Genomic DNA, 27,944 nt, shown 5'->3' on the forward strand with positions numbered 1-27,944 from the left:
ACTCCCTGGATCAGCCAGGGCTGGACCTCGGCAGTTGTTGTTAGAGGTTTGATAATTTACTGTTCTCCTTGAATGTGACTATGAAATAGAGCAATTAGAAAGCTGTTAGAAACTTTTCCTATGTAAAATTTGATACCAAATGTCCCCTTAAGCTCCAGGAATGGCTGATTACAATGTCCTTCATGTGTACTATTGTGTAGAAACAAAAATGAACATCTGTTTATTCAGTGGATGTAGATTAGCCTTATTTCTAATGAATATATTTTATATTTAATGAAATTCGGTAGCGTTGGGAAAAAAACAAGTTTTAAAAGGGCGAGCCACTTTCTTGGCATAATGCAGGCAGTAAGTAGCCAACTGAGAGCCAGATCCAGGCCCGAGTGATCCCAGCATCTCTACTTTTAAGTAGCACATGCTTGCCTCTCCAAAATAATAGTTGCCATTTATCAAGCATCTAATATTTGTACTCTATTTTACAACACTATAACCTAATTCCCCCAAACATCCTATGGTAAACATTTCTGTACTGAATTGAAATCTATCTTAAATTTTGCCACATACTGTTGATCTTACCACCAATATACATGTGTCAGATTATGCCTCAAGTAGGTTTCTGATGAGGTAAGGGATGGTGACTTACTATTTTATCCCCTAAAGCAGTTAACATTGTGCCTTAGCCAGAATAGGTGCCCCAAAAGTTTGATAGGTTGCCATTGGATTTGAAAATCTGTTTTTTATCCATTTAAATTTAATAGCCCATGAGCATTTAATATCTACTGGATACACTACTAATTTTAGTAGCTATATCTACTAGTTTGGAATAAATAGTAGACTTTTACTCTAATGCCAGTTCTTAAAAGCTTAAAGCCAAAAGATCAAAAAAAATCTACAGTTGTTTCCTAGAAAACTGAGCATGATAAATGCCTCTGTGTCTTGGTCAGAATTAATTGTACTGTGGTCTGGGCAGTTGGAATTTGTTATTACAGTTGTATCCTGGTTCACCCAGGTGTATTATTCTCTGTTACCTAGTCCACATGTTCCTTAAGGATTTAGAATAAGGACTCAGTGAATAGTTAATTGAATCGAATGTATAAATCAATAAATAGCTTTAAGAGTTGCAGGTGAGAGGAGTGTATTAGAATGACAAAGCCAAGCAGTGACTCAGATTAGATGGGAAAGTTTTGAGATTTAAATGAGTCTCGGGCTGCAATTTAATTAAGAGTATTTGGAAAATATGGAGACTGATTTGCACAAATGAGTCAGTCTAGACTAAGTCTTAAGAGTTGGCAAAGGAACCGAAAGAAGGAACCAAAGGAAGAAATCTTGGGCGGAATACACCACAAGGACAGTGTTTGGAAGGAGACGAGAGCAAGTGGAGTAGAAGCAAATGTGAGCAATCAAATGAGAGTTTAATATTGCTAAATGTTTTTTTATACTCCATATTTAATCTTCTTTCTTCCCGCACACTATTAGAAATATGAATTGCACTTTTTTTTTTTGGTGGTGCCAAGTGGTTTTCAGGATCTCAGCTCCCAGACCAGAGATTAAACCTGGACCCTTGGTAGTAAGTGTAGAATCTTAACCACTGGACCACCAGGAAATTGTCATGAATTGCATTTTTGATTGGATACAACCTTTCACAAAGATCTTTTGCTTGCAGTATATATTTCCATAACTTTATAGACATCAGTAGTGTTCTTGTTTTTTTTTTTAATTCCCAAGGACTCCTATTTCATGTAAATTATATTTGTAAACCAGACATGGTCAGTTGAATAAATATCACAGTATAAGACCCATAACAATTTCACAATTGTGTATCTTATCCTGATGAGGAATTAGGAGTTAATGGTACATTTTTTCTCTTATCAAGAATCACTGCCTCATGGGAACACTGATACTCCCTAATGCAGTCAGGACTGGAAAAGAGCTGGGCCATGTTCTGATAAGAAATGAAGGTTTTAGGAGAACTTAGCTTTTCTCAGTGTGGATATGATGATGCAGGGGGATCGCGTGTCTTCATTATCTATTTGGTTGCAGACACTGTGCTCTGCATTTTCTTACACCTCAATGTCCTATTTTTAAAAGGAGGAAACTGAGCCCACAGAGGTCAGCTGCACACCTAATGTCTCACTACCAAGAACTGGCAAAGCTGGAATTCAAACCCAAGTCTTACTCCAAAGGCATTGCTTTACCCACTACGAATGCTGCCTTTCTGCATTGTGCAAAAGTACCTTAGGGTTATTTTACTTTCTGTATTATCCATGGGTAGGAAAACAGAGGCCAAGAAAAAGAAAGTGAATTGAACTTATCATCATTCTGTCATATTTCACTAAGGTATTTCTAATCAAAATCAACATAAAAGGTCAGCAGTATATGAAAGTGGAAGTGTTACTCAGGTGTCTCCAACTCTTTGTGACCCCATGGATTGTAGCCTGCCAGCCTCCTTTGTCCAGGGAATTCTCTAGGCAAGAATATTGGGGTAGCCATTCCCTTCTCCAGGAGATCTTCCCAACCCAGGGATCAAACCTGTGTCTCTTGCATTGCAGGTGGATTCTTTACCATGTGAGCTACCAGGGAAGCCCATACTATTATTCAAAGTGGGCAAAAGTAGTAATCCTGCTGATATAAGGCAGCACTACTTCATAGTTTTATAACTTGCCCCTTTCATTTTGCTTTCATTTAGTTTAAAGATTATACCAGTCCTTTGAATACAAAGTATAGTAGACTTTGACATGACTAAGGACTCGACGGAGAAGGCAGTGGCACCCCACTCCAGTACTCTTGCCTGGAAAATCCCATGGACGGAGGAGCCTGGTAGGCTGCAGTCCATGGGGTCGCTAAGAGTCGGACACGACTGAGCGACTTCACTTTCACTTTTCACTTTCATGCATTGGAGGAGGAAATGGCAACCCACTCCAGGGACAGCGTGGCCTGTTGGGCTGCCGTCTATGGGGTTGCACAGAGTCGGACACAACTGAAGCGACTTAGCAGCAGCAGCAGCAGCAGCAAGGACTGGAACCTCATCTTTGGCTCACAATTATTTCTATTGATTGGGCCATTAGGCTGCACAGACCAAACAGTTATGGGAAAACCAATCAATCAATTGTACAGTATATGAACCTCTGAAAGTCACATGCATCACTTATGTTTAAATCATTGAGCATGGTTTGACATTCAATAACTCGTAAAAATAACTGCTGAGGAGAAAAAAAAATAGGCTTTTCTGACAGTCATTAGAAATTAATACCAGTTAAACCTTGAATAGTCTACAAACATTGGACCTTTCTTTCTTCTGTACTGTCATTAATATTCATAAGACAAAATAAATGCTGGAAAATGAACAATAATTGTGGATCAGAAGGTATTACAACCTTATTCTCAAAGAAGATGAGAAAAAAGAATGAAACAAAACTGTATGGACTCTGAGTCCAGCACAGCTTTTACTTGAATACATTTGATTGGAGGTCCCTGGGAATGACAAGACCCTTCAGGTCTGGGGCTGAGATGTCTTCTTCTTCCTTAATATTCCCAGGAAAGTCCTCAGTGTGATTTCTGGAACTTGCACTCAAAGTACCTATTGCCTTTGGACTATAAATCATTCATTTTGTAAAACAGAGGGTCTCCATGAAGAGAGATTATGAGCATATGAATGCCCTAACACTACAAATAAACCTTCACTCTAACTTGATGACCTGCAAAACCTCCCATCATCAAAAATTCCTGGAGCCTCTCTGTTTGAACAACTCAGTCTAATAAGTCCGGCAATATTCTCCTGTGTCTCAGGATTTTAAATTGAGAGCCTTGAAAATCTTATTAATTAACTTACTGTCAGATTCCTGAAATGAAAGCTTCATTTAGAAAGTCACACGCTACGTCCACAATGAACTATGGCTTCTTTTTTCAGTGTGTGGAGACAAACAGCCCAGTCAATTGGAAATCCCAGTTGTCTTTACGAATAGACTTACTCTCAAGGTTGAAAGGAGATACTAAGCTATTGAATTCATATGTCTTATGTTAAGTAATTTTTAGGAACATGATGCATACGAGAAAATACTTTTGTATTTACTCCTCATTTCTAAGAATATGTGGAGCAAAATGTGTGGAAGCATCCAGTAGTTTTGGCATCATTTAGAAGTTTGTTGTAGATCTAATAGGTGAAACTAGACATGTAATGTAAAACGGGGGATGTTTATTGAACTCCCTCTACCACAGCCAAATTTGGGGGAGACTGATTTTCTCTTCCAGCAATCCTCACAGCATTAATTTGTAACCAAGCAGGACTTGTTGTTGGATATTTTGCAAGTATAAACAATAAGGGTAGATTAAATGAGTTTGCATGAATTGTAGTGAATGATTTGTTTTAAATTATTTCACTCAGGTGAAAGTCTTTGATTTTTTTCAGATCCCTTTCTAATTAGAGAAACATATTTAAGATAAGAAAGTAAAATTTTAATAGAATATTAGCCATGGAGCTCAAATACAGAAAGCTGTTCATTTAATGGGAAATAAATTAGCAAATTTATTCCTGCTGAAAACAAAGAATTGTAATTTGATCCTGTATCTTTGAAGTGCTAAGCATTTTAAAATCATTTTTCAGCATGTTATCTCAGTAAATATTAACTTATATTTGGTTGAATAAAAGGTGCAAATGATATGTACCTATAGTTTACAGATAAATGAATAGGTAATTTTAGAGCAATTTTCTGTCACTGCCTTTGCTCTAGTGGCTGACTTCTCCTAGAACCTCTCTAATTTTCAATACCAAATAATTTTAGGAATTAATATAGTTTTTTATAAAAAAATTATTTATTCTAAAATAACTCTTCATTTACTCTTATCAATAGAAATTCATTTAATCACCGTTTAAAATTTTATTTATTTATTTGGCTATGCTTCTGTGACTTGTGGGATTCTTAGTTCCCCAGGGATTTGAACTCATAGCAGTGAAGCCCAGAATCCTAACCACTAGGTCACCATGGAACTCCCTTCTCACCTTTTTAAATACGCAATTTCTAGATTTAAACATTACCCTAGAAAACATTTGAAAAGATGAAATTTGTCTATGGTGTGCCTCTATCCCCACATCTCTGGCTTCTAGTATCTTTCTGTTACCATTGGCTGTTTAGAGTCATTCCAACCCTCTCCACCAGAAGGACACACCCTTCACTTTTAAATTTTTTAAGTATGATGCTTTCAATTTAATATTTTTTGTCTTGTGTCCCATTACTTTGAATTAAATTAACTAATCTCTGCTGGAGGGGGATACATCCTTAACAGGTTATACAAATGTTTCTGTGGTGCTTCTACTGCTGAGAATTCTAGGCCACCGGTAAGAAAGAGACTGATGTGCCTTTTTGTTGCTCCTGGAATTTTAATCAGGTGCCCTCCTCATCTATGTGTTTACACGAGCAAAGATGAACTTGGAAACAGTCTGGTTTACATGTTGAAATATCTTTCTATCAAATGTAAACAGAATGCATATGTATTTCTAATCTAAAATTAAATCATTCTTTCAAATATTCTTTTATAACAGACTATTTCTGCAAACTCCTTAAAGTAAGCTATATCTAATTCATTTAATAATGATTATATCAGTCTTATCATATGAATTGGAAAGATCTGTTCATCATGTCTTTAAAATGGAAATTTTAATTTCCTTTGCTTCATTAATTGACAATAAATATTTTCAGAGATTTGAATTTTAAACAGCATTAATGATAGGTGATTCCAAAATACTCATATGGGTCCTGGGCAATTTCAATACATTGAAGAGACTTGTTTATTTGCCAGAATTTAAAGCTGCACCTGATTTTTAATTGTCAAAGAACACATTGCTTTTGAGGACAACAAGCAGCAACTGCTTTTAAAAGCTCATTTAACAATTAGCTTTTTTGTTTTTGTTTTTGCTGTTATCTTTTGTTTGATAGAGTGTTCATATAATATTTGAAACAAAGAACTGTTCGATAGGGAAGAAACATTTAGTACAGATGAAATTATGAAGATTCTGTTCTTCTTGTTATGTCTTTTCAAGGTTAGCATCGAGAGGTTCTAGGACACTGTAGAGAAGTCAGCCATCTTTTCAAGGTTAGCATAGAGAGGTTCTAGGAGAAGTCAGCCACTAGAGCAAAGGCAGTGACAGAAAATTGCTCTAAAATTACCTATTCATTTATCTGTAAACTGTAAGTACATATCATTTGCACCTTTTATTCAACCAAATATAAGTTAATATTTACTGAGATAACATGCTGAAAAATGATTTTAAAATGCTTAGCACTTCAAAGATACAGGATCAAATTACAATTCTTTGTTTTCAGCAGGAATAAATTTGCTAATTTATTTCCCATTAAATGAACAGCTTTCTGTATTTGAGCTCCATGGCTAATATTCTATTAAAATTTTACTTTCTTATCTTAAATATGTTTCTCTAATTAGAAAGGGATCTGAAAAAAATCAAAGACTTTCACCTGAGTGAAATAATTTAAAACAAATCATTCACTACAATTCATGCAAACTCATTTAATCTACCCTTATTGTTTATACTTGCAAAATATCCAACAACAAGTCCTGCTTGGTTACAAATTAATGCTGTGAGCTTTGCTGTCTTTTGTTTCTAGAAACAGCACTTAAATGTGAGATTAAAATCACCCCCATTCAATAAGTACTTGTTTGTGTATTGCAGATCATAGTCCTTTATCAGGAATAATAATGCAGCTTTACTTTTTATGGGAAATGGAGAATAAAACCTCAACAAATGGATGCAACTCTTCAGAATGGCTCTCAAATGGGCAGTGCTGAAAATTGATCTGGTTACTTGTCAGTTGCATTATTCAGAGATGACATCAGCATCAAAGCTGTATCCAATTGTGGCTCATTGCCCACCCCGTGACAACCTTTGATAAATTAAAAAACCTACTCCATAAAGATATAAGCATCTCCAGGGTTGTAATTTGAGCTATGAAACCTAATTAAGCAACTTTCCACGAGGCTCATTAATAAGCACTGAACCAGGTTCTATACAAACACCTGAACACATGACTGTGAATGCTAACAAAACATTTCATAGTATATCACCACCAATAAGTTATTCTAGAGGAAAAGCAGTTAGATGAGACAGTTTTCATAGTATCTATTTCTGATTTTGTTTATATTAGCTTGTTAGATTATTTCTAACTGAAAAACAGAATTGAAATCTTTTGACAATGGCATGCTCTTTGATGTTCTTCAAACAATTCTATTGCTTTGGTACATAAGATATTATGTATCTTTACCTGGAGGGTTATGTTCATTGAGAATCACAAGTGATGCTGGTGTAGGTCTTCTTTTCCTGATCTGGGAACAATAAAGAACCAGCTAAGGTCAGAGTCAGTTGCTGCTCCAGGCTGCTCTATACCTTGCAAGCCTATCCCATCCTCATCTTTCCCCAATATAGAGAGTAAATTTCTGGGAGGCACACAGTAGGTTGCTCACTAATTTTATTTTCAATAAAAAAAAGTTAGACAGTAGAACTGGCAGATGCTAGTATCACCTTCTTTAATCAAAAACTACATGTTCACAGAACAGAAATAGTTGTATGTAATCAAATGATGCCACCAAATATTAAGGCTGAAGTGCAGTGAAGGTACAGGGATGACTTGCTAATTTCAGTGGCTCTCTTGGAGCCTCGTACATTGATGGTGCTTTCAAGATCCATTACCCTTATTTCTAAACAGGGTAAGGGCAGCTTGCTGCTGCTAAGTCGCTGCAGTTGTGTCCAACTCTGTGCGACCCCACAGACGGCACCCACCAGGCTCCCCCGTCCCTGGGATTTTCCAGGCAAGAACACTGGAGTGGGTTGCCATTTCCCTCTCCAACGCATGAAAGTGAAAAGTAAAAGTGAAGTCGCTCAGTCATGTCCGACCCTTAGCGACCCCATGGACTGCAGACTACCAGGCACCTCTGTCCATGGGATTTTCCAGGCAAGAGTACTGAAGTGGGTTGCCATTGCCATCTCCCAAGAGCAGCTTAGAAAACTCAAATTTCCAGCTGGTTAAATTTAACAGCATACATACTTAACTTCAATTCATATTTTAAACTTTTCTTATTTTCTAGATTATTGTTTAGAACAAATTAACAAAGAATGAACATGGCTCTTACAGAAGTATATAATTCATTTAAAACTAATAGATTTGGTTTGTGGTGGTTTTTTCCCCTTATTTTAAGAGTTACAGGAACATATTATTAGAATTTCTAATGTATCCTTGATTATTTAAATATGTAAGTAAATTCCCAAATTAGTAGAATAGTGGATAAATTTTACTAACAATATCTTGTCCAGGATAGAACCAATGCTCCATTTAACATAGATACAGATTCAAGGTTGCATCTATCTGGCTTGAGTTTGGGTGAATCTACTTCAGATTATCAAAACATCCTAGGAAGATAAAAGTCTCAGATTCAATAATTATTTTCAAGACTTTGTATATAATATTTGTAAAAGGATTCAGGAATAAGTCAAGTTTTAAGAAATTAATAATTATATAGGCAAAAATTTTATTACAAATGATCTTTTTACTAGTTGCATTGAATCAAGAGTCTAAGTAAATCTGAATATGAAAGGTGATACAGTACACCAGCCTCCCATGAAGACAGAAAGAGATAGAAATAAAAATATATAGATATATTTAACTTGGAAAAATATCCAGGTTGTGTTAAAATACTATTTTTAATATCTGAATAAAATGTTTTTTAAATTATACACATACCTATGATCCTGTATTACATATATTTATAGTTGCTGCTTTTGATACACAATGAAAACAAAAAATATTAAGCCCATGATCTGAAATTACTGAGATTTAATGCTTTCATTGTTAGGTGAATATTTTGATTTGTATAAATAAAAAAATAAAAGCCTTCTAATTCTGAAAAATAGTATAAGTTTCTCTAAATATTGAAGCTGTTATTTCAATAAGCAAAAGCAAACAGATTTTTGGATCCCAATCTATATTGGTAACGTGATCATTTTTCCTTAAGGGGTGCTAATTTTGTATCACATGAAATACTGCATTTAGCCAATAGTTTCTTCAGTGAAACTCAAATACAAGTGCATATGAAAGCAAACTTATTTCTCATTCACATATTCTGGAAAGTCACAAAGTTAGGCAAATTCAAGACGTAGAGAAGCTTTTAATTAATAACAAGAATGAATGTCTGTATTACTTATGTATAGGAACTGATCCCCACCCAGTTCCACTTACCTGCTCAGCTGCTTCAGGTGCAATCTGACTCTGGAATAAAGGCACAGCAAACTGTATCTTTTTGGGACTGTTTGGCTCCATAATAATGATGAGAATTAGTCAGAGATGTGAAGGACTCAGGAAGACGAACCCCAGGTGGTGTCTGGGATGTGTTTCCTCAGGCGCACTCCACCCAGCCACACAGAGTGCTTTGTAATAAATAGCTGTAATTCCAGAGCGAGCAAGTGAAGATGCCAAGGTCTGAATAACTCTCTTCTTCAACATCCACAGTGATGCATGGCTTGCCTGTTCCCCACCAATCCCTTAGATCCTCTCAGCACAATACAGAAAGGAACAAGCTAATTGTGTGGCTCTTCACTAATATACACATGCCAAGCATTCACTCAGCAGCTAATTGAAAATGCAATGCTAGCCTTGAAGGACCTGCTGCCCTGGGATTTGAAAGAAAGGCTCTATCCACTGTACATTACTAAGCGGCTGCTCAAAAGTGCATTGTAAGCTCCCTCTGAGTATTGCAGGGATGGGCCATTCATTATTGATGAACATAAAGCAGGAAGTTTTTAGAGTTGGGGGCAGGGTTTGGATATAGAGTCACTTCATTTCTCTTGGAGTACCTTATCAGTCAGACACCTTAGTTATTTCAGATCCAGCTACCAAACTGATGAATGGCCATGGAGGGTAAGCCACAACCAATAATATCAGCTGTATTTATGCTGTGAGATCTCCTTAGGTAAGACTGATCACGAGAGACAGAGCATCTGTTGTGTAGTAAGAACATTACCCTCCCGGCTGAGCAAATCTCAGTTCAAGTTCCATTTCTACTACCAACAAGTTCTGTGGCCTCAAGCAAATCAGAGGCAATGTCTTGGCCCCTACACCTTCCTCAGAAAAACAAGGGGTTTAGACTTGATGACCTTTAAGCTCCTGTTCTGTTCCAGCATTCTATAATTATAGTCCACAATTTTCATTAGAGTGAAAAGTATTAGACTGCTAAATTTAGCAAATTGCTTGAAAGTCACTGCTGCTGCAATGACCTCCATTTCCTGATGGCGCCAGTTATAGCCTCTGATTTGGAAGAATACAGAAGTGACTAGACATCAGTGGAAACCTGATGGGATCCAACACTGTGATTCATTGTTAATAATGGGGATATATGCAAACAAAATGTCTTAGGAGAGAAAAGTGTAAAGGGGGAAATCTTCGGAATGATACAGTCATATGATCAGGATTACGGTCATATTAGCTAGTGGTGAAGGTAGAGGGGTCAAATGGCCTGCTCTTCACATCTGTTAATATATAAGGGGAAACAATAGCATAGCCAGATGGTCTTCATGCATTCAACTCCTTTTGCAAAGGAAGCCTGAAAATGACGCTGCTTTAACAGAAGAAAGAACTTGAGTTCTCTACTTCTTATTGAAAGATAGTGTTTGATGAATGCTAGATTTTTTAGCACAGATTTTTCAATATGTTTTGGACTTGAAATGGCAATCCACTCCAGCACTCTTGCCTGGAAAATCCCATGGACGGAGGACCCTGATAGGCTACAGTCCACGGGGTCGTGAAGAATCAATCGGACACGACTGAGCGACTTCACTTTCACTTTCACATCTCAGTTCAGTTCAGTTCAGTCACTCAGTCGTGTCCGACTCTTCAGGACCCCATGAATCACAGCACGCCAGGGCTCCCTGTCCATCACCATTTAGACATTTATTATTCCAGATATTTACAAATGAAGTTTTTTCTCTTTTTTAAAAAAAAATTGAGTCCATACCCAGAATCCATTTTAATGATTTAAGTATGCAGCGTTCTGTGGAAAGATTATAGAAAGTGATATACACGTTACTCAAGTAGTTTTCTATACCCTCTAGGGGAAAAAAGCAAACGAAAATGTGGATGTGTAAGCACTTCCAGGTGGAGAACACTGCTGACAAGCAAGAAATCTTGTGATGGGTTCATCTTTATAGTTTCAAGAAGAAACTTATAAATTACATTTTGTGTAACAGTTTACAAATGAAAATATGAATTGATATCATTAAAGGAGTTATTTCTCCTGTGTATTTCTTCAAATTACGTGTAAGGAAAATAGGACAATTTCTAGTGAGTAGTTAATCCAAAACTTCATTTAGTGTAATAATTAAGAGGATGCACTTGGTAGCCTTGAGTTCAAATCCTGTTTCTACTACTTGGTTTATCAAGGTGGAGCAGTAAGAGAACTTCCTTTTAGTGAAGTTTAGATGGATTAAATGAGTTTATTTAAAATGAGTTATTTGCAAAAGCTCATTACAAGGCCAGCACACCATAACCACTGAGTAAAATAGCTAGATTTTTCAAATTTTACAATTTTAATCTGGATTACAATGGATCTCTACCTATTTAGAATAATTTGATATCAGTTAGAACAATAGGTGGTCAAGTGAAATACCACATGTGCATTACAGCATAAACATCACTGAACAATTCTCAATAACTAATTCTCTGTTTTGAATAGTTTGGCCAGAAATAATACCGTAAATAGTATTGACTGTCTAGACCCTTTAGGGAGAAGGCAATGGCACCCCACTCCAGTACTCTTGCTTGGAAAATCCCATGGATGGAGGAGCCTGGTAGGCTGCAGTCCATGGGGTCGCTAAGAGTCGGACACGACTGAGCGACTTCACTTTCACTTTTCACTTTCATGCATTGGAGAAGGAAATGGCAACCCACTCCAGTATTCTTGCATGGAGAATCCCAGGCAAGGTGGAACCTGGTGGGCTGCCATCTATGGGGTCGCACAGAGTCAGACACAACTGAAGCGACTTAGCAGCAGTAGCAGCAGCAGGCCCTTTAAGCTGCTTCTTCATCAGGCCAACTCCTGTGCATACTTCAGGCCTCAGCTGAGTGTTACTGCTTCTAGGTAGCTTTCATAGACCTCCTCCTACCCACATTGCCTTTACAGCCACCTCTTCTGTGTTCCCAAAGCACTCACAATATCTCTACTTAGTACAATAACTGCTGGTCTGTCTTTTAACTGTTTGGCATTTTCAGAGCCGCTCATTCACACAGCAAGTGTTTGTTGAGAAGATACTGCAACCTACTCCATGCCAGGATTTTTGCTGTGGCATTAAAGGAGACATTGTGTTAAAGGTGTTTGAAGTCCTTTTAAAGCTAAATTATTATTCCAAGAACCACTTAAAATGCAACTTAAATTTGAAATAATCTAAAAAGTTTAATATGTTTATATGGGGAGTATAGTTCCCTGCTGGCTCAGCTGGTAAGGAATCCGCTTGCAATGTGGGAGACTTGGGTTCAGTCCCTGGGTTGGGAAGATCCCCTGGAGAAAGGAAAGCCTACCCACTCCAGTATTCTGGCCTAGAGAATTCCATAGACTGTACACTCCATGGGGTCACAAAGAGTCCGACTTTTTTAATTTAAATTTAAATAGTTATGGTAAATACTAGGTGAACATTTTTTTCTTCCTGTTACAGATAATAGTAATAGTGACACTTACTATGTGCCAGGCACAATTCTAAGTGCTTTATCTGTATTAACTTATTGAATATTATTAACTTATTCATAACAACTCTTTGAGCTAGGTACTTTTGCCATCTCTAATTTGAAATGAAGAAACCGAGGATCAAAGAGTTTAGGTAATTTGCCCAGTGTCATCCAGCTAATATGTGGCAGAGAGAGCATTCAAATGCAGACAATTCTGCATCAAGCCTGGGCTTTAATCACAATGGCTACTTTCATATAAGGGCTTATAAAGAACCCATCTGCCAATGCAGGAGACATAAGAGACATAAGGTTTGATCCTTGGGTCTGAAGATCCCCTGGAGGAGGAAATAGCAACCTACTCCAGTATTCTTGCTTGGGAAATCTCATGGACAGAGGAGCCTAGTGGGCTACAGTCCATAGAGTCGCAAAGAAGCAACTTAGCATGCATGCAGAGAAGTCCAGAGTAGGCACCAGAATCGCTACAGGGGTTAGATGTTCCATCTAACAGGGGTTAGATGTTGCAACCACAAGAGTCCAGTGGTAAAAGACCATAAGGTGACATGGCATATGAATAAAAGGAAAGAAAGTAGTATGATTAAAGGGTACAAGTAATCATGATCTTACATTTCAAACTATAAATCGACATGCTGCTGCTGCTAAGTCGCTTCATTCGTGTCCAACTCTGTGCGACCCCATAGACGGCAGCCCACCAGGCTCTGCCGTCCCTGGGATTCTCCAGGCAAGAACACTGGAGTGGGTTGCCATTTCCTTCTCCAATGCATGAAAGTGAAAAGTGAAAGTGAAATCTCTCAGTTGTGTCCGACTCTTAGTGACCCCATGGACTGCAGCCCACCAGGTTCCTCCATCCATGGGATTTTCCAGGCAAGAGTACTGGAGTGGGGTGGCATTATGGAGAATTTAGAGTTTGATATTATGTCACCAAGCTGACTTGAAAGAAGGCAGTTAGTTTTTCTTTTCCTTCAAGTAATGGCTGCTATCATTAAAGATTTAAAAAGCTTCTAGAATAAGCAATACCTATAGTCTCTCTTCAAGATAAGAGATTCTATGATTAGAGAAGGCAAAACATCAGGCCAACAGACCATTAGGCCTTCCTAATTTTACTCTGTAATATCTGTCTGACTCTATTTTTCACAGCTCCTCAAGACCCCCATTTAGTTACACTTTACCCCATAGCCAGCCTTTCTCTGGCCTCCTCTTCCTTCCTAGGAAGCTTTCCACTTATCCAAATTGGTTCATCCTCTAATTTTACTTCCTTAAAAAGTCACCTTCAAATTCTCCAAACAAGAGAAATCATTCCCTTTTTTCCTCTTGTGGTATTTAATTATATGTAGTTTTATGTTACTCTCCAAGACTTTCCTTTGTGTTCCTTTGGACTCCCGTCCTCAACACCTAATCCTTTTCTATCTTGTCTTATTATATTCTTAATATAAACAGAATATAATATAAGTCCCCACCAACAAGATGTTGGGGATCTAGCTTCTAAATAACTCTACTTAGGCTTCGTCTGTCATATTGTCAGGAAACAAGGTGTTGCAGTATACTTGAATTTGCCCTAGTCTGTAGCTCATTCTTTTAAGCACTATTCAGTCCAGTTCAGTCACTCAGTTATGTCCAACTCTTTGTGACCCCATGGACTGCAGCACCCCAGACTTCCCTGTCCATCACCAACTCCTGGAGCTCGCTCAAACTCATGTCCATCAAGTCGATGATGCCATCCAACCATCTCATCCTCTATTGGGCTCTTCTCCTCTTGCATTCAGTCTTTCCCAGCATCAGGGCCTTTCCAATGAGTCAGTTCTTCCCATCAGGTGACCAAAGTAATGGGAGCTTCAGCTTCAGCTTCAGGCCTGATTTCCTTTAGGATTGACTGGTTTGATCTCCTTGCAGTCCAAGGGACTCTCAAGAGTCTTCTCTAACACCACTGTTCAAAAGAATCAATTCTTCGGTGCTCAGCTTTCTTTATGGTTCAACTCTCATGTTCATAATATGACTACTGGAAAAACCATAGCTTTGACTATGTGGATCTTTGTCAGCAAAGTATTGTCACTGCTTTTTAATACACTATCTAAGTTGGTCACAGCTTTTCTTCCAAGGAACAAGTATCTTTTAATTTCATGGCTGCAGTGACCATCCGCAGTGATTTTGGAGCCCAAGAAAATAAAGTCTGCCACCGTTTCCACTGTCTCCCCATCTATTTGCCATGAAATGATGGGACCAAATGTCATGATCTTAGTTTTCTGAATGTTGAGTTTTAAGCCAACCTTTTCTCTTTCCTCTTTCACTTTCATCAAGAGGCTCTTTAGTTCCTATTCGCTTCCTGCCGTAAGGGTGATGTCATCTGCATATCTGAGGTTATTGATATTTCTCCCTGCAATCTTGATTCCACCTTGTGCTTCATCCAGCCTAGCATTTCGCATGATGTACCCTGCATATAAGTTAAATAAGCAGGGAGACGATATACAGCTTTGACTTACTCCTTTGCACTATACCTTGTTTTTATTTGAGTATTTTAATGGACGCTTAAAAATATATTCCATATTTTTACGCCTTTTTAAAGGAGTATATATTAATCATAAGTTGTTCTTTTTCCTTTGTGGCATTCATGTAAACAACAATTATTGTACTCTCTGATCTAGAAAGATGTCATCTGAAGCTACTGATATTTCTTTACCATCTTAATTGGCTGAAAATTCCATAGATACACAGTTTTTATAGCTGTTTTAATGCTTTTATCTAATGATTACGAACAGTCATTTTTTTAAATTGTCACTTGTCTTAGTCTATTCAGATTGCTACAACAAATACCAGGGATTGGGTGTCTTACAACAAAAAACATTATTTCTTACTGTCTAGAGTCTGTAGCCAATAGAATACAGAGGACATGATGATACATGACTGCAGAGTCTAGACCACAAGAGGTTGCACTGTCTCGCGCCTCCATCTGGGCATGCCTCCAGTAGACACGGGCCACCACCCTGTGAAGAAACCAGAGCCACAGGGAGGGTACATGGAAGCACTCTGGTCGACACTTATATTTTTGTGTGTAATGTGAGAAAAATGTTTGAAAGAATATGTCCTGAGATGTTGCTAGGAATATTCTCTGGGAGATATGTCACATCTTCAATCTTTGTATTTTTCTATTTTATGCAATAGGCAGGTATTCAGTTTATTAAAACAAAATGTATCTTCCAGAATAACAATATAATTTCTAAGTAATATTTTTAAATGGTCTTAATTTTCACACGTAAAAATATTGTTTTCACTCCCTTAAGTCAGAGAAATTGAAATAGCTTTTTTTTAAAAAAAAAAAACATGCTTTATCTTTTAATTAAAGACAGTTTTCTTTGAATGAGATCATTATTTTCATAAGAATGCTAAATTAAATGCCAAAAAACCACTGTGTAACATTCATATTTACTTATTACAGGAAAGATTACAGATACACAAAGATTTTTTCAATATATTTGCTGATATATGTAATATAATGCATAGATGCTACAACAATAATTGGAAAAAAATCAGGAAAATCTGTTCTCTTGGAATTTCTTTGAAAAACAAAGAATTCTTTCTATTTTTTTATTCTATCTTTTTATTATTTCTATTTTTTTTTGGTTGACTTATCGATTCTCTAAGCTTGGATGACAAATAGAATATATCTTTACTTTTACATAATTAAAATAGCACGAAAGAAAGACAGGTGAGAGAAAGAGAGGGAATTAACAGGGCAGAAAATTAAGCTTCTTAAACTCTAAGGAATCTCAAAATCTTTTAATCCGAAGAAAGGTTTGAAATATAAATGATATTAAGTTCTACAAAATATGATCAGGTGAAGCGTAAAGTAGGTTGTAGTGATACTTCTCAATTAGATAATACTTGAAGGAACAAGTTCTTACCAAGTTCCTCCCAGTCTTACTTTTTTAGACATTTTTCAAAAAAGAAACTTGAATAGGCAACACATTTTGAAGAAAACAAAATAGGCAACAAATACTCTCCAGCTAATATGCCATCTGTAGTTTAGTTTTTTTTAAATCTATCATTAAATGCTAGATAGAGAGCAATCAACTTTCTTTTTTTTAGATTAATTTTTCAAAGCAGGGTATTGTGAATCATCTAAGGCTGGTTCCTTGTGACCTCATATAATTGATGTCAGACACGATGTGATAGTCAAAAATTTTTTTCAGTAGACTTCTAAACCCTTCCATCCATAATACAGATATCAAGGAAAGCATTTTGTGTACTATCTTTATGGAGAGACTGTTTTAAATGATTAAAGAAGACAAGAAAGGGCTACACTCGTGATAATGATGAAGCACTTTACTTTAAAACACGTATAACCTTTTAAAGGGTACTCAGGCATGGCTAGTGGATGATTATTAGGTAAATCCCAGCCAGCTTCACCCTAATTCTGACCCCTGGGGAACAGTGAGAACTCTAATTCATGGTTCTCAGATTAGGGGCTTCTACCAACCTAACATTGACCTTCTGCTGGTGCTTTGGTCTGTCTCCCCCTCACTCCTTCATGCTTGCTGCTGCTGCTGCTAAGTTGCTTCAGTCGTGTCCGACTCTGTGCGACCCCATAGATGGCAGCCCACCACGCTCCGCCGTCCCTGGGATTCTCCAGGCAAGAACACTGGAGAGGGTTGCCATTTCCTTCTCCAATGCATGAAAGTGAAAAGTGAAAGTAAAGTCACTCAGTCGTGTCCGATTCCTAGCAACCCCATGGACTGCAGCCTACCAGGCTCCTCCATCCATGGGATTTTCCAGGCAAGAGTACTGGAGTGGGGTGCCATTGCCTTCATGCTTGGTCTGGCTTAAATAGTATCTAAACAACCTGGGGGCACAAAGAGAAAATGTGAGTTCCCCAGAAAAGTTCCAGGAAGGGCCCCACTGTGTAAGGTTGTGATTGAGATGCTTAAGGTTTATCTTAATTCTGGAAGAATCCTATCTTAGAGTGAACAGCAAGGAGTATGACCAGTCTTTTCCAATTACAATTTGTAACAAAATAGAACTTTAAGTTCTGTAATACTGTAAAAAAAGCAGATAAGATTTTTCATTTAATGTTTGGTTGTTTTGGGAAATGTTTTAAAAGCATCTTCTGCTCAACTTACTTGGACCTGCAAATGTTCTTGATGGAATCCAATTTGAAATGTATACTTGCTTTCCCCGTTATTGGAAAGTAGAGTGTTCCTATGAAAGACTTTGTAAGCTGAAATGACCTAAAGAAGCAATTACCATCAACTTATATAAGAATGTTTTTAAGCATTCCCTGACCCACCCAGCTAACCTACTAAATCTTACCAAGAAACACATGAAAACATTATATCATTCACTACGATTGAAATGCTTGTTACATCCAGTTTTATGCTAAGCGTAACGTCCCTACAAACTCTCTTAGGTTTTTCTGACATCTTGGGACATATTTTGCTAAGGGTTTCACAAAACAAATCAAGATAAAGCACAGATGCTCAAACACAGTTCAAAGCTATAGAGGCTTGATGCAGAGATGCTGAGTGTAGTTCCGTGGAAGGAGCTTGGTGTCATTTTCTCTGCTCAGGGTGTGTGCTGTTTCTGTGATGTTACCCTGCAAAATGAAGGCTGAACTCTGTTTTTACTTTTCATCTACTTTTGTAAAAGTGAAAGATCCTCTTTGATTTATTTCAGTTGTCAAAAACAGATACTAATGTAGGTCTTGAAGAAAAGCAAAGTGGTATCAAAGCGATCTTTCAGGTAGTGGGGGAAACTTGTGTACCACTGAGTTGTATCAAGTGAAATATTATGTATCTTACTTTAATTAATATTAGGCAGCTGTCTCTTGGATTTCTTGGGAAACAGTGACATACATTACCATATAAATCAACTCTAGATATTGGTTCCCTTTTTAAAAAAATTTTTTTAACCTATAAAAAAGATTTTTTTCTTACCTAAAAAAAAGATTTTTCCCTTTTTTTTTACATAAAAAAAGATTTTTTTCTTTTTTTACTTAAAACTCTCTCTATGCATGCTTGTATAAACCTTGTATTAGACATACTCCAAGGTGGCATAATAGACTGACTTAAGTTTTATCTCTTATCCCTAAATCTTCCTGCCTTTGGTAAACTGCTGATATTTAGGAGATTGCATAAAAGGCAAAATACGGGGAAGACTGGAGGCAAATGTCTACATCAGTCCCCAGAAACAGAAAGCTGGTGCTCACAGTGATTTGGCAAGCTTCTCAAAATCTTTTTTTTAAAAAACAACAGAATATAATTTTGAGTGAGGTATGCATGTGATTTGTTAACTTTCTATAATATAGATGTCAGTGAGGCTATGATAGTATAGGAATGAATACTCTATTCATATTGAATGTAATTTTACTTTTTCAAGAAATATATTTGATTAGAACATCTCCAGAAGGAAGCCAATTATTTTCTGTGCTCTCAGTGTCAGAAAAAGATCTGCTTTGCCAAAAATCCCTTTTCTTCTGACTTATACCACAAGATATGCTTAAAGTTGGCACTTTAACACTCATGATTTTGCCTTTTTTATCATCATTTGTTAAGTTGACAAATACTCTTCTTTTGCCTTTTTTATCATCATTTGTTAAGTTAACAAATACTCTTCTTTGCTTTTTCTGCTCATCTCCTGCTCACCAGCATACTTACTATGTAAAATGTTTTTATATATTTAGTAATTTATATGTATTTTTTGTTGTTCCAACTTCCATTTAAGCAAAAATAGATTCTTTATGAGATGATTGCAACTTTCAGCGTCATGTTGTTGCAATTAGTGATCTTCTGGTTCTGAATAGACTCTGAAAAAGAGCATGATCTATATACACTGTTTCACTTTGTATATGAAACAGTGTTTGCCCAAGTTTCTGTGTGCAACTTAGGCTTATTCATATCCACAAATAATTGTAAATAACAGAACACTAAAAACTAAAATAATTTTCTGCTTAAGATGAGTCACTTCCAGTAAAAGCAGACCTCTTCATAAGACCATGAAACCTGTATTGAATGTCTCAGGGCGTATACCACGGTGTCTTGATCATGTTGGTCTGTAATGACTCTGGTCTAGTCTGTAAGTCTGAGTTGCCTATTGATCACATTTATTTCACAGCAATCTGTTATGAGGATCATCAGTACTATCCCATAGTCTGTTTTCCTTGAGAGTTTAAAATATTATACACTCTTTTTTTTTTTGGTCTGTGATTCCCTGGCCCCCTAGTTGTAAAAGTATGTGACTCACCACATGTAAGTCACATGAAAATCAGCTTGTGTAAGAGAGGCAGAATGATTTTGAAATAAAATAAATCATTCTTAATTCAGAAAGAAGATGAAATTTCATCAGGTTGTCTTGTGCTGACCACTATTTACCAGTTCAAATGATGAGTCATGGAGCAAAATGGATGATTGTGTGCACGTTAAGTCGCATCCGACTCTGTGTGATCCTATGGACTGTAGCCAGCCAAATTCTTCTATCCATGGGATTCTCTAGGCAAGAAAACTGGACTGGGTTGCTCTGCCCTCTTCTATGGGATCTTCCCAACCAAGGGATAGAAACTTTATCTCTTATGTCTCTTGCATTAGCAGGCAGGTTTTTTTTACCACTAGTACCACAATGGAAGCACCCATTTCAGAGGTGATTCAGTTCAGTTCAGTTTAGTCACTCAGTCATGTCCAACCCTTTGTGACCCCATGGACTGCAGGATGCCAGGATTCCCTGTTCATTACCAACTCCTGGAGCCTGCTCAAACTCATGTCCATCGCGTCGGTGATGCATCCTACCATCTCATCCTCTACAGTCCCCTTCTCCTCCCGCCTTCAATCTTTCCCAGCATCAGGGTCTTTTCCAGCGAGTCAGTTCTTTGCATCGCGTGGCCAGAGTATTGGCACATCAACTTTAGCATAAGTACTTCCAGTGAATATTCAGGGTTGATCTCCTTTAGGATGGACTGGTTGAATCTCTTTGAAGTCCAAGGGGCTTTCAAGAGTCTTCTCCAACACCATAGGTTAAAAGCATCAATTCTTCAGTGCTCAGCTTTCCTTATAGTCCAACTCTCACATCCATACATGACCACTGGAAAAACCATAGCCTGGACTAGACAGACCTTTGTTGGCAAAGTAATGTCTCTGCTTTTTAATATGCTGTCTAGGTTGGTCATAGCTTTTCATCCAAGGAGCAAGCGTCTTTTAATTTCATGACTGCAATCACCATCTGCAGTGATATTGGAGCCCCCCAAAATAAAGTCTGTCACTGTTTCCATTGTTTCCCCATCTATTTGCCATGAAGTGATGGGACCAGATACCACGATCTTAGTTTTCTGAATGTTGAACTTCAAGCCAACTTTTTCACTCTCCTCTTTCATTTTCATCAAGAGGTTCTTAAGTTCTTTGCTTTTTGCCATATGGGTGGTGTCATCTGAGTATCTGAGGTTATTGATATTTCTCCTGGTAATCTTGATTCCAGCTTGTGCTTACAGCCTGGCATATTGCATGATGTACTGTGCATATAAATTAAATAAGTAGGGTGACAATATACAGCCTTGATGTACTCCTTTCCCAATTTGGAACCAGTCTGTTGTTCCATGTCCAGTTCTAACTGTTGCTTCTTGACCTGCATGCAGATTTCTCAGGAGGCAGGTCAGATGGTCCGGTATTCCCATCTCCTTCAGAATTTTCCAGTTTGTTGTGATCCACACAGTCAAAGGCTTTGGCATAGTCAATAAAGCAAAAGTAGATGTTTTTCTGGAACTCGCTTGCTTTTTCGATGATCCAGCAGATGTGGGCCATTTGATCTCTGTTTCCTCGGCCTTTTCTAAATTGGAGGTGATTAGGAGTAGGCAATTAAGAAAGCATGATAAGAAAGTCAGCATAGTTCATCACCTTTCTTCTCTTTAGAGAAGAAAGTTTAAAACCTTATTTTCTAAGCACATCTCAGGCCACACCCCTCCTCCACCACTGAACTTCTTCTTCTTTATTAAGTAACTCAGCCTTTGTCCAGCACTGCATCCTTTGTGCATGAGGACACTTGCTCAGAACGTCCTTCTGCCCCACCTTTGTTACTTGACAAATTACCTATGCCTTTAGGACTGAGTTCAAATGGCCTCTCCTTTGAAATGTCTCCTCAGAATCCACTGGGCTTTCAGAGGTTTTATTCAGACATTATTTTCTATTCTACTAAAAACATTCAGAAAACCAAGATCATGGCATCTGAGTCCATCACTTCATGGCCAATAGATGGGGAAACAATGGAAACAGTGACAGACTTTATTTTGGGGGGCTCCAAAATCACTGCAGATTGTGACTGCAGCCATGAAATTAGGATACTTGCTCCTTGGAAGAAAAGCTATGACCAACCTAAACAGCATATTAAAAAGCAGAGACCTTACTTTACCAACAAAGGTCCATCTAGTCAAAGCTACGGTTTTTCCAGTAGTCATGTGTGGATGTGAGAGTAGGACCATAAAGGAGGCTGAGCATGGAAGAATTGATGCTTTTGAGCTGTGGTGTTGGAGAAGACTCTTGAGAGTCCCTTGGACTGCAAGGAGATCCAACCAGTCCATCCTAAAGGAAATCAACCCTGAATATCCATTGGAAGGACTGATATTGAAACTGAAGCTCCAATACTTTGGCTACCTGATGAGAGGAACTGACTCATTGGAAAAGATCCTGATACTGGGAAAGATTGAGGGCAGGAGGAGAAGGGGATGACAGAGGATGAGATGGTTGGATGGCATCATCGATGCAATGGACGTGAGTTTGAGCAGGCTCTGGGGGTTGGTGATGGACAGGGAATCCTGGTGTGCTGCAGTCCAGCGAGCCGCAAAGAGTCTGACCCGACTAAGAGACTGAACTGAGCTGATTGAAAGCTAATTATACTAATAATTGGTGGGTGAATAATGTTCATCGTCTATATCTGCCTCTAGACAAATGAGACAATTACCACATCCCTTTCCCCAGACTTTACTCTTGACATAGCAAAACAATCTTTTATTTTATTTCAGGTTTTTCTTTGTATTATGTTGTATTATGACATGTTATTTCACTTTACTGCTTTATTTGGCCACCATTGTCCTTATATCTCACATCATCTTGGATTCCTTCAGTATTGTTGAACTATGTTCTTCAGTAAATTTTTTTAGAAATGAGTCATAGGTAGTAAACTTTCTAAGTCTTGCATATCTAAAAATGAAGTATTTATTTTGCTGTCCCACATGAGTTTGGCTGGGTGAAGAAACCCAGGTTAATTTCTTTTCTTTCATAACTGTGGTAATTTTTCTCCATTGTCAACTTGAATCCAGTGTTACTGATTTTAACTGGTAGAGAACTCTTTCATAGGCTATCTAATTTTTTCTCTTGAGAAACTCTTAAGATTTTATGTTTATGTTTGACATTCTGAGATTACATTAGGGTGTGTCTGAATGTTGGTAGTATTTTTCTATTCATGCTACTCAGAAACTTTGGATGGTTTCAATATTTTGAATGACTCACTTTCATGATTAAGTTTCTTCAATTAACTTATAGTTTGGGTATTGCTATTTGTATTTATAATTGAGTATCTTCATCAAATGGGATTGTTGGAATGTATTTCTTCAGATCAAATAGGAACCTAGTTTATTATTCTGTGTTAAATTCAACAAAGGTCCATCTAGTCAAGGCTGTGGTTTTTCCAGTGGTCATGTATGGATGTGAGAGTTGGACTATAAAGAAAGCTGAGCACCAAAGAATTGATGCTTTTGGACTGTGGTGTTGAAGAAGAATCTTGAGAGTCCCTTGGACTGCAAGGAGATCCAACCAGTCCATCCTAAAAGAGATCAGTCCTGAGTGTTCACTGGAAGGACTGATGCTAAAGCTGAAACTCCAATACATTGGCCACGTTATGTAAAGAGCTGACCCATTGGAAAAGACCCTGATGCTGGGAAAGATTGAAGGTGGGAGGAGAAGGGGAGACAGAGGATGAGATGGCTGGATGGCATCACCGATTCAATGGACATGAGTTTGGGTAAACTCCAGAAGTTGGTGATGGACAGGGAGGCCTGGTGTGCTATGGTCCATGGGGTTGCAAATAGTCAGACAGGACTGAGTGACTGAACTGAAGTGAAATTCTGAAAATAGAAGATGCCTTAGATGTTCGACAGGAGGGTTGGGCAGGGAAAATTTGAAAGGTATACAAATAAATTTTATTTAGGGTCTGAATATGTTACCTGGTTCACTGTCCGCCTTGGGAGTACTGTGTCAGAACTCCCATTTGAGTGTCGTGCCCCAAATTTATCCTGTAGATGATGGAAATCAGTGGTTTTCCTTCCTTCTCTCTCTTTGCTGTGGATTTGTAAGTTCCAAGTTATTTCAGGTTCTGCTTTCCTTCATCTCTAGTCCTATCCTTCATACAGAGGACTCTCCTAGGGAGGTGATTCACTTTTTATATGAAACAGTCTTTCAGGCTTCATCCTGGGGCAAGTACTGCTGTTGCCAACTGCTTTTGCACAGAAGGTGGAGGATGGGGGTGAAGAGCAAGAAAGCTGGCCCAGGTTATCTAAATGAAGTCTTTAATTAATTGCTCTTACTGCTCCCAGGGGCTGCTCCCTGTCTTTGACTTGTTCAGTCTGCACACAATGGTTCTCCCAGCCTCTTCAGGAAATGCTAAGGCAATATAAAGCCTTCCTTCTCCAGCAGCAGCCTTTACATTACTACTTTCTCTTTTCTTATTTCTCCAGCAAGATCATCATACCTGCTCTTTACCATCAAAACTTCCTTCAAAATTGCTGATTTCTGAGTTCATCTTCTTTACCTAGAGGGTAAAGTGGATTCATTATCTACTAAAATATTTTCTATCATTTCTATGTATACGTGTGCCTGCAATTCCAGTAGGCACAGAAGGGGAGCTGGAGCATGTTTTGGTTCATACTTTTCATGAATGTATTGATTCTACACTGCAGTAATTATTCTCTGCTTACATAAGTCTCCCCACTGGAACGTGACCCCCAGCTGCACTAAGGTCTTGGCAATCCCCCATTGTGAGCTCAGTTGTCTGTAAGTGGGGAGGCTGGATGAACAAGGGCACAGAAATCTAAAAACACAAAAGCTTATGAAAGAGAGAATTCTGATTATTCTGTTACTGGGAAGAAAAAAAAAGGAAAGAAACTGGTGAGGGGATAGAGAGAGAAATTTTTTGTGTGGTACTGAGGTTGCTCTTGACCCCTTTCTGAGCTCCAGTTCTCCCATTTGGGAAACATGGCTACAGGATGGCCAAGATACTTTTCTTGTTTAATCACTGTTTGGTTCCGTGAATTTGGTTCCAGGAATCTATAGGCTTTACCAAGACCACTGATCTCATAGCATCCTACAGATAGAAACCATATGGTTTACACTCATCCTAAAATAATGAGGAAATTTTTCTTTCATTATTCTTTTTTCTATGATTTATGAGCAGCACTCTTTTCCCTTCACACAATTCTCCTCTGTTATGCTTGGTTTTTCCCCTTTCAACCACCTGTTCTCAATGATATACTCTGTGGCTGATTCTACTAATTTCTGATAAGGCGTTGACTGATAAGAGAAGTGTTAGCTGATAAGGACTGAGGGAAGATGCTTTATAGAATTATATACAGTTTTTTGAGGCAGCATTTAATAAAAAATACTATCTTTTCTTCAGCTGTAAGGAGAAAAACTACATACAGATCACGTGGTTGAACAACATGGGGGTTTGGGACGCCACCTATGATGGCATCTGATTCTATAGCATGATTACCTAAGTTAAGAGCAATTAATTGGCTACTGTAGAAGTTCTAAACACTTAAAAAGATAAAGTCATACTAGTAAAATGATACATAGTGACACTGATATTTGAGGAAGGGCACATTACTTGAAACCTTCTCAAATTATAGTCTAGGATCAAACAGTCACCTCCTTCTTGCTTGCTATCAGGTTTCAGCTTACAGGAAAATGTAAGTTTTTTTACAGTCTTATGCATCTTCACTGATAAAACGTTATATTTTTTCCCGTTGACACTAAAATAACTCATTTCTAATTCTTTAAATTCACGCAGATGTCAAAGTATTTCCACATACTTCTACCAAGTGCATCTATTTTCTTTTCTTTTTTTCTTTTTTTCTTTTGGTCCATCTATTTTAAATTGGAGCTAGAAAATTCTAGGCTGAATACCAGCCAACATAAAATATTTTTTTATAAAAGATGTGCGTTCAGTAGTTGATAGAATTAAATTTGCTCTATCTAGAGCAGAATTCAAACAGATATAGAAATGAACAATATAAGAGAAATCTTGATTCAGATACATATGACTTAAAAATTAAAAATACAAGTTTATCAGTTGAATAAATAAATAATAATATTTAGCACTTATTTTATGTGTGAAAAAAGCAGTTATTCAGCAATATAAGCAATTCTCAAAATGTTGTTACTAGATTCAAGGAGAGTTTCTGCAAAATTTTTAATTGTGAATTTTCAATGTAATGAAAGTTTAGAAAACAACCTACATGCCCAGAATCACTAAAAGTTAGAGTGAGGCTACCAAGCATTTTTTAGAATATAGAGCAACTGACATTCTCTTACACGGTTGGGTGTGTGCTCAGTCATGTCTGACTCTTTGCGACCACATGGACTGCAACCTGCCAGGCTCCCCTGTCCATTGAATTTTCCAAGCGAAATACGGGAGCATGTTGCCATTTCCTTCTCCAGGGGATCTATCTGACCTAAGGATCTAAGTTGCATCTCTTGCGTCTCCTCCATTGGCAGAGGGATGGCTACTTTATCACTGCACCACTTGGGAAGCCCCTTACACGCTAATGAGAGCTAAAATGGCATAATCACTGCGAAACTAAACATGGCAATGTCTAAATGTATGCATAGTCTGTTCAGTCAACTCTACTCTCAGGTGTCTGTCCAACATGTATCCCAGAAACGCAAATATTTGGGTCACAAAATACACTGACAAGAAATTTTTAACAGCGTTACTTATAACAGCCCCAAACTGGAAAGAATTTGTTGTCCATCAGTGCTAAAATAAATTGTGAAACAGCTGTATAATGGAATACTCCAAAGCAATGAAAGCTCCAATACTTTGGCCACCTGATGCAAAGAGCTGGCTCATTGGAAAAGACCCTGATGCTGGGAAAGATTGAGGGCAGGAGAAGGGGACAACAGAGGATGAGATGGTTGGATGGCATCATTGACTCACTGGACGTGAGTTTGAGCAAACTCTGGGAGATAGTGAAGGACAGGGAAGTGCTGCAGTCCATGGGGTTGCAAAGAGTCAGACATGACTTAGTGACTGAACAACAAAGCAATGGAAAAGAATGAACTACATTTAGATGATATGACATGGATGAATCTCACAATAAGTTCAGTAACAATGCATGACACAGAAGAATATATACTGTACAGTTCATTTAAATGAGGCTAAAAGCAAGCAAAACTATAATCAGAGAACAAGTTATCTTTTTAAAGGAACTATTGACTGGGAGGAGGTACAAGGAATACTTCTGGGGTGCTTGTGTTATTTCATATCTTGATGTGGTATTGTGATTACCCCTGGGAAGAAGGCTACAAGCCTGCCAAGACCTGGCCTCAAAGACCATGCACCCTCTCAAGGTTATGTCATTACAGTGGATACAGATGGTGCTCCACCCACATCCCCTTGGGTCTTCTTATGGAGCCCCCTCAAGTTCTCTCTGTTGTACTTTAGCAGCTCACAGCTGCAATTTTCAGAAGACTCTCCTTTGGTTACTGGAGCTCCTTCGGCTGTACCTGCATGGAGCTGGAAGTGCTTGTATCCCGCACAGGGCAGCCTGTGGCTAATGGCTGACTGCTGTGGGAGAGTGAAAGCCCATCTCCTTTCCCCCAGGACAAGACAAACTCTCTGCACAACTACCTATAGGATTAGACTAGAGCTGTGACTTGAACTAAAACTGCTCCACTGCTTAGCTTCTTCCCCCTGCCTATCTAGTTTCTCCTACTCCGCTACTGGCCTCTTTTGTGAGTTCAGCCTTAACAAATCTCTTGCCTACAGATTCTCATGTCAAGGCCATCCCAACCATATTGGAAAACCAATATCATATGGATGTGGCTTTCTATCCCCCATACTGCTTCAAAATACTTAACACTGCCTTCCTTATTATACCCACACAGTCTGTTTCAGGAGTCGAGGTCCTAAAAGGCTTCTATTAATTAAACGGAGACTAATCCAGGAGGCATGACTCATGAAGCATTCGTTCTC

The 27,944-nt window shown here is 38.0% G+C and overlaps 1 protein-coding gene across 1 annotated transcript in view; it reads right to left on the reverse strand.

Moving 5' to 3' along the window:
• PPP1R1C (protein phosphatase 1 regulatory inhibitor subunit 1C) overlaps nt 1-9,521 on the reverse strand; it is a 52,266-nt gene extending 42,745 nt beyond the window's left edge. Inside the window, exons 1-2 of the mRNA XM_061396958.1 lie at nt 9,237-9,521; nt 7,269-7,329 (exon numbers count right to left, since the gene is read on the reverse strand). Of these exons, the coding sequence (XP_061252942.1) occupies nt 7,269-7,329; nt 9,237-9,317 (142 nt within the window). The 5' untranslated portion in view covers nt 9,318-9,521. The remainder of the gene's footprint in view (nt 1-7,268; nt 7,330-9,236) is intronic.
• Between the last annotated feature and the right edge of the window lie 18,423 nt (nt 9,522-27,944).

Source organism: Bos javanicus, chromosome 2, assembly GCF_032452875.1.
Source record: "Bos javanicus breed banteng chromosome 2, ARS-OSU_banteng_1.0, whole genome shotgun sequence".
In the NCBI taxonomy this organism is placed as follows: domain Eukaryota; kingdom Metazoa; phylum Chordata; class Mammalia; order Artiodactyla; family Bovidae; genus Bos; species Bos javanicus.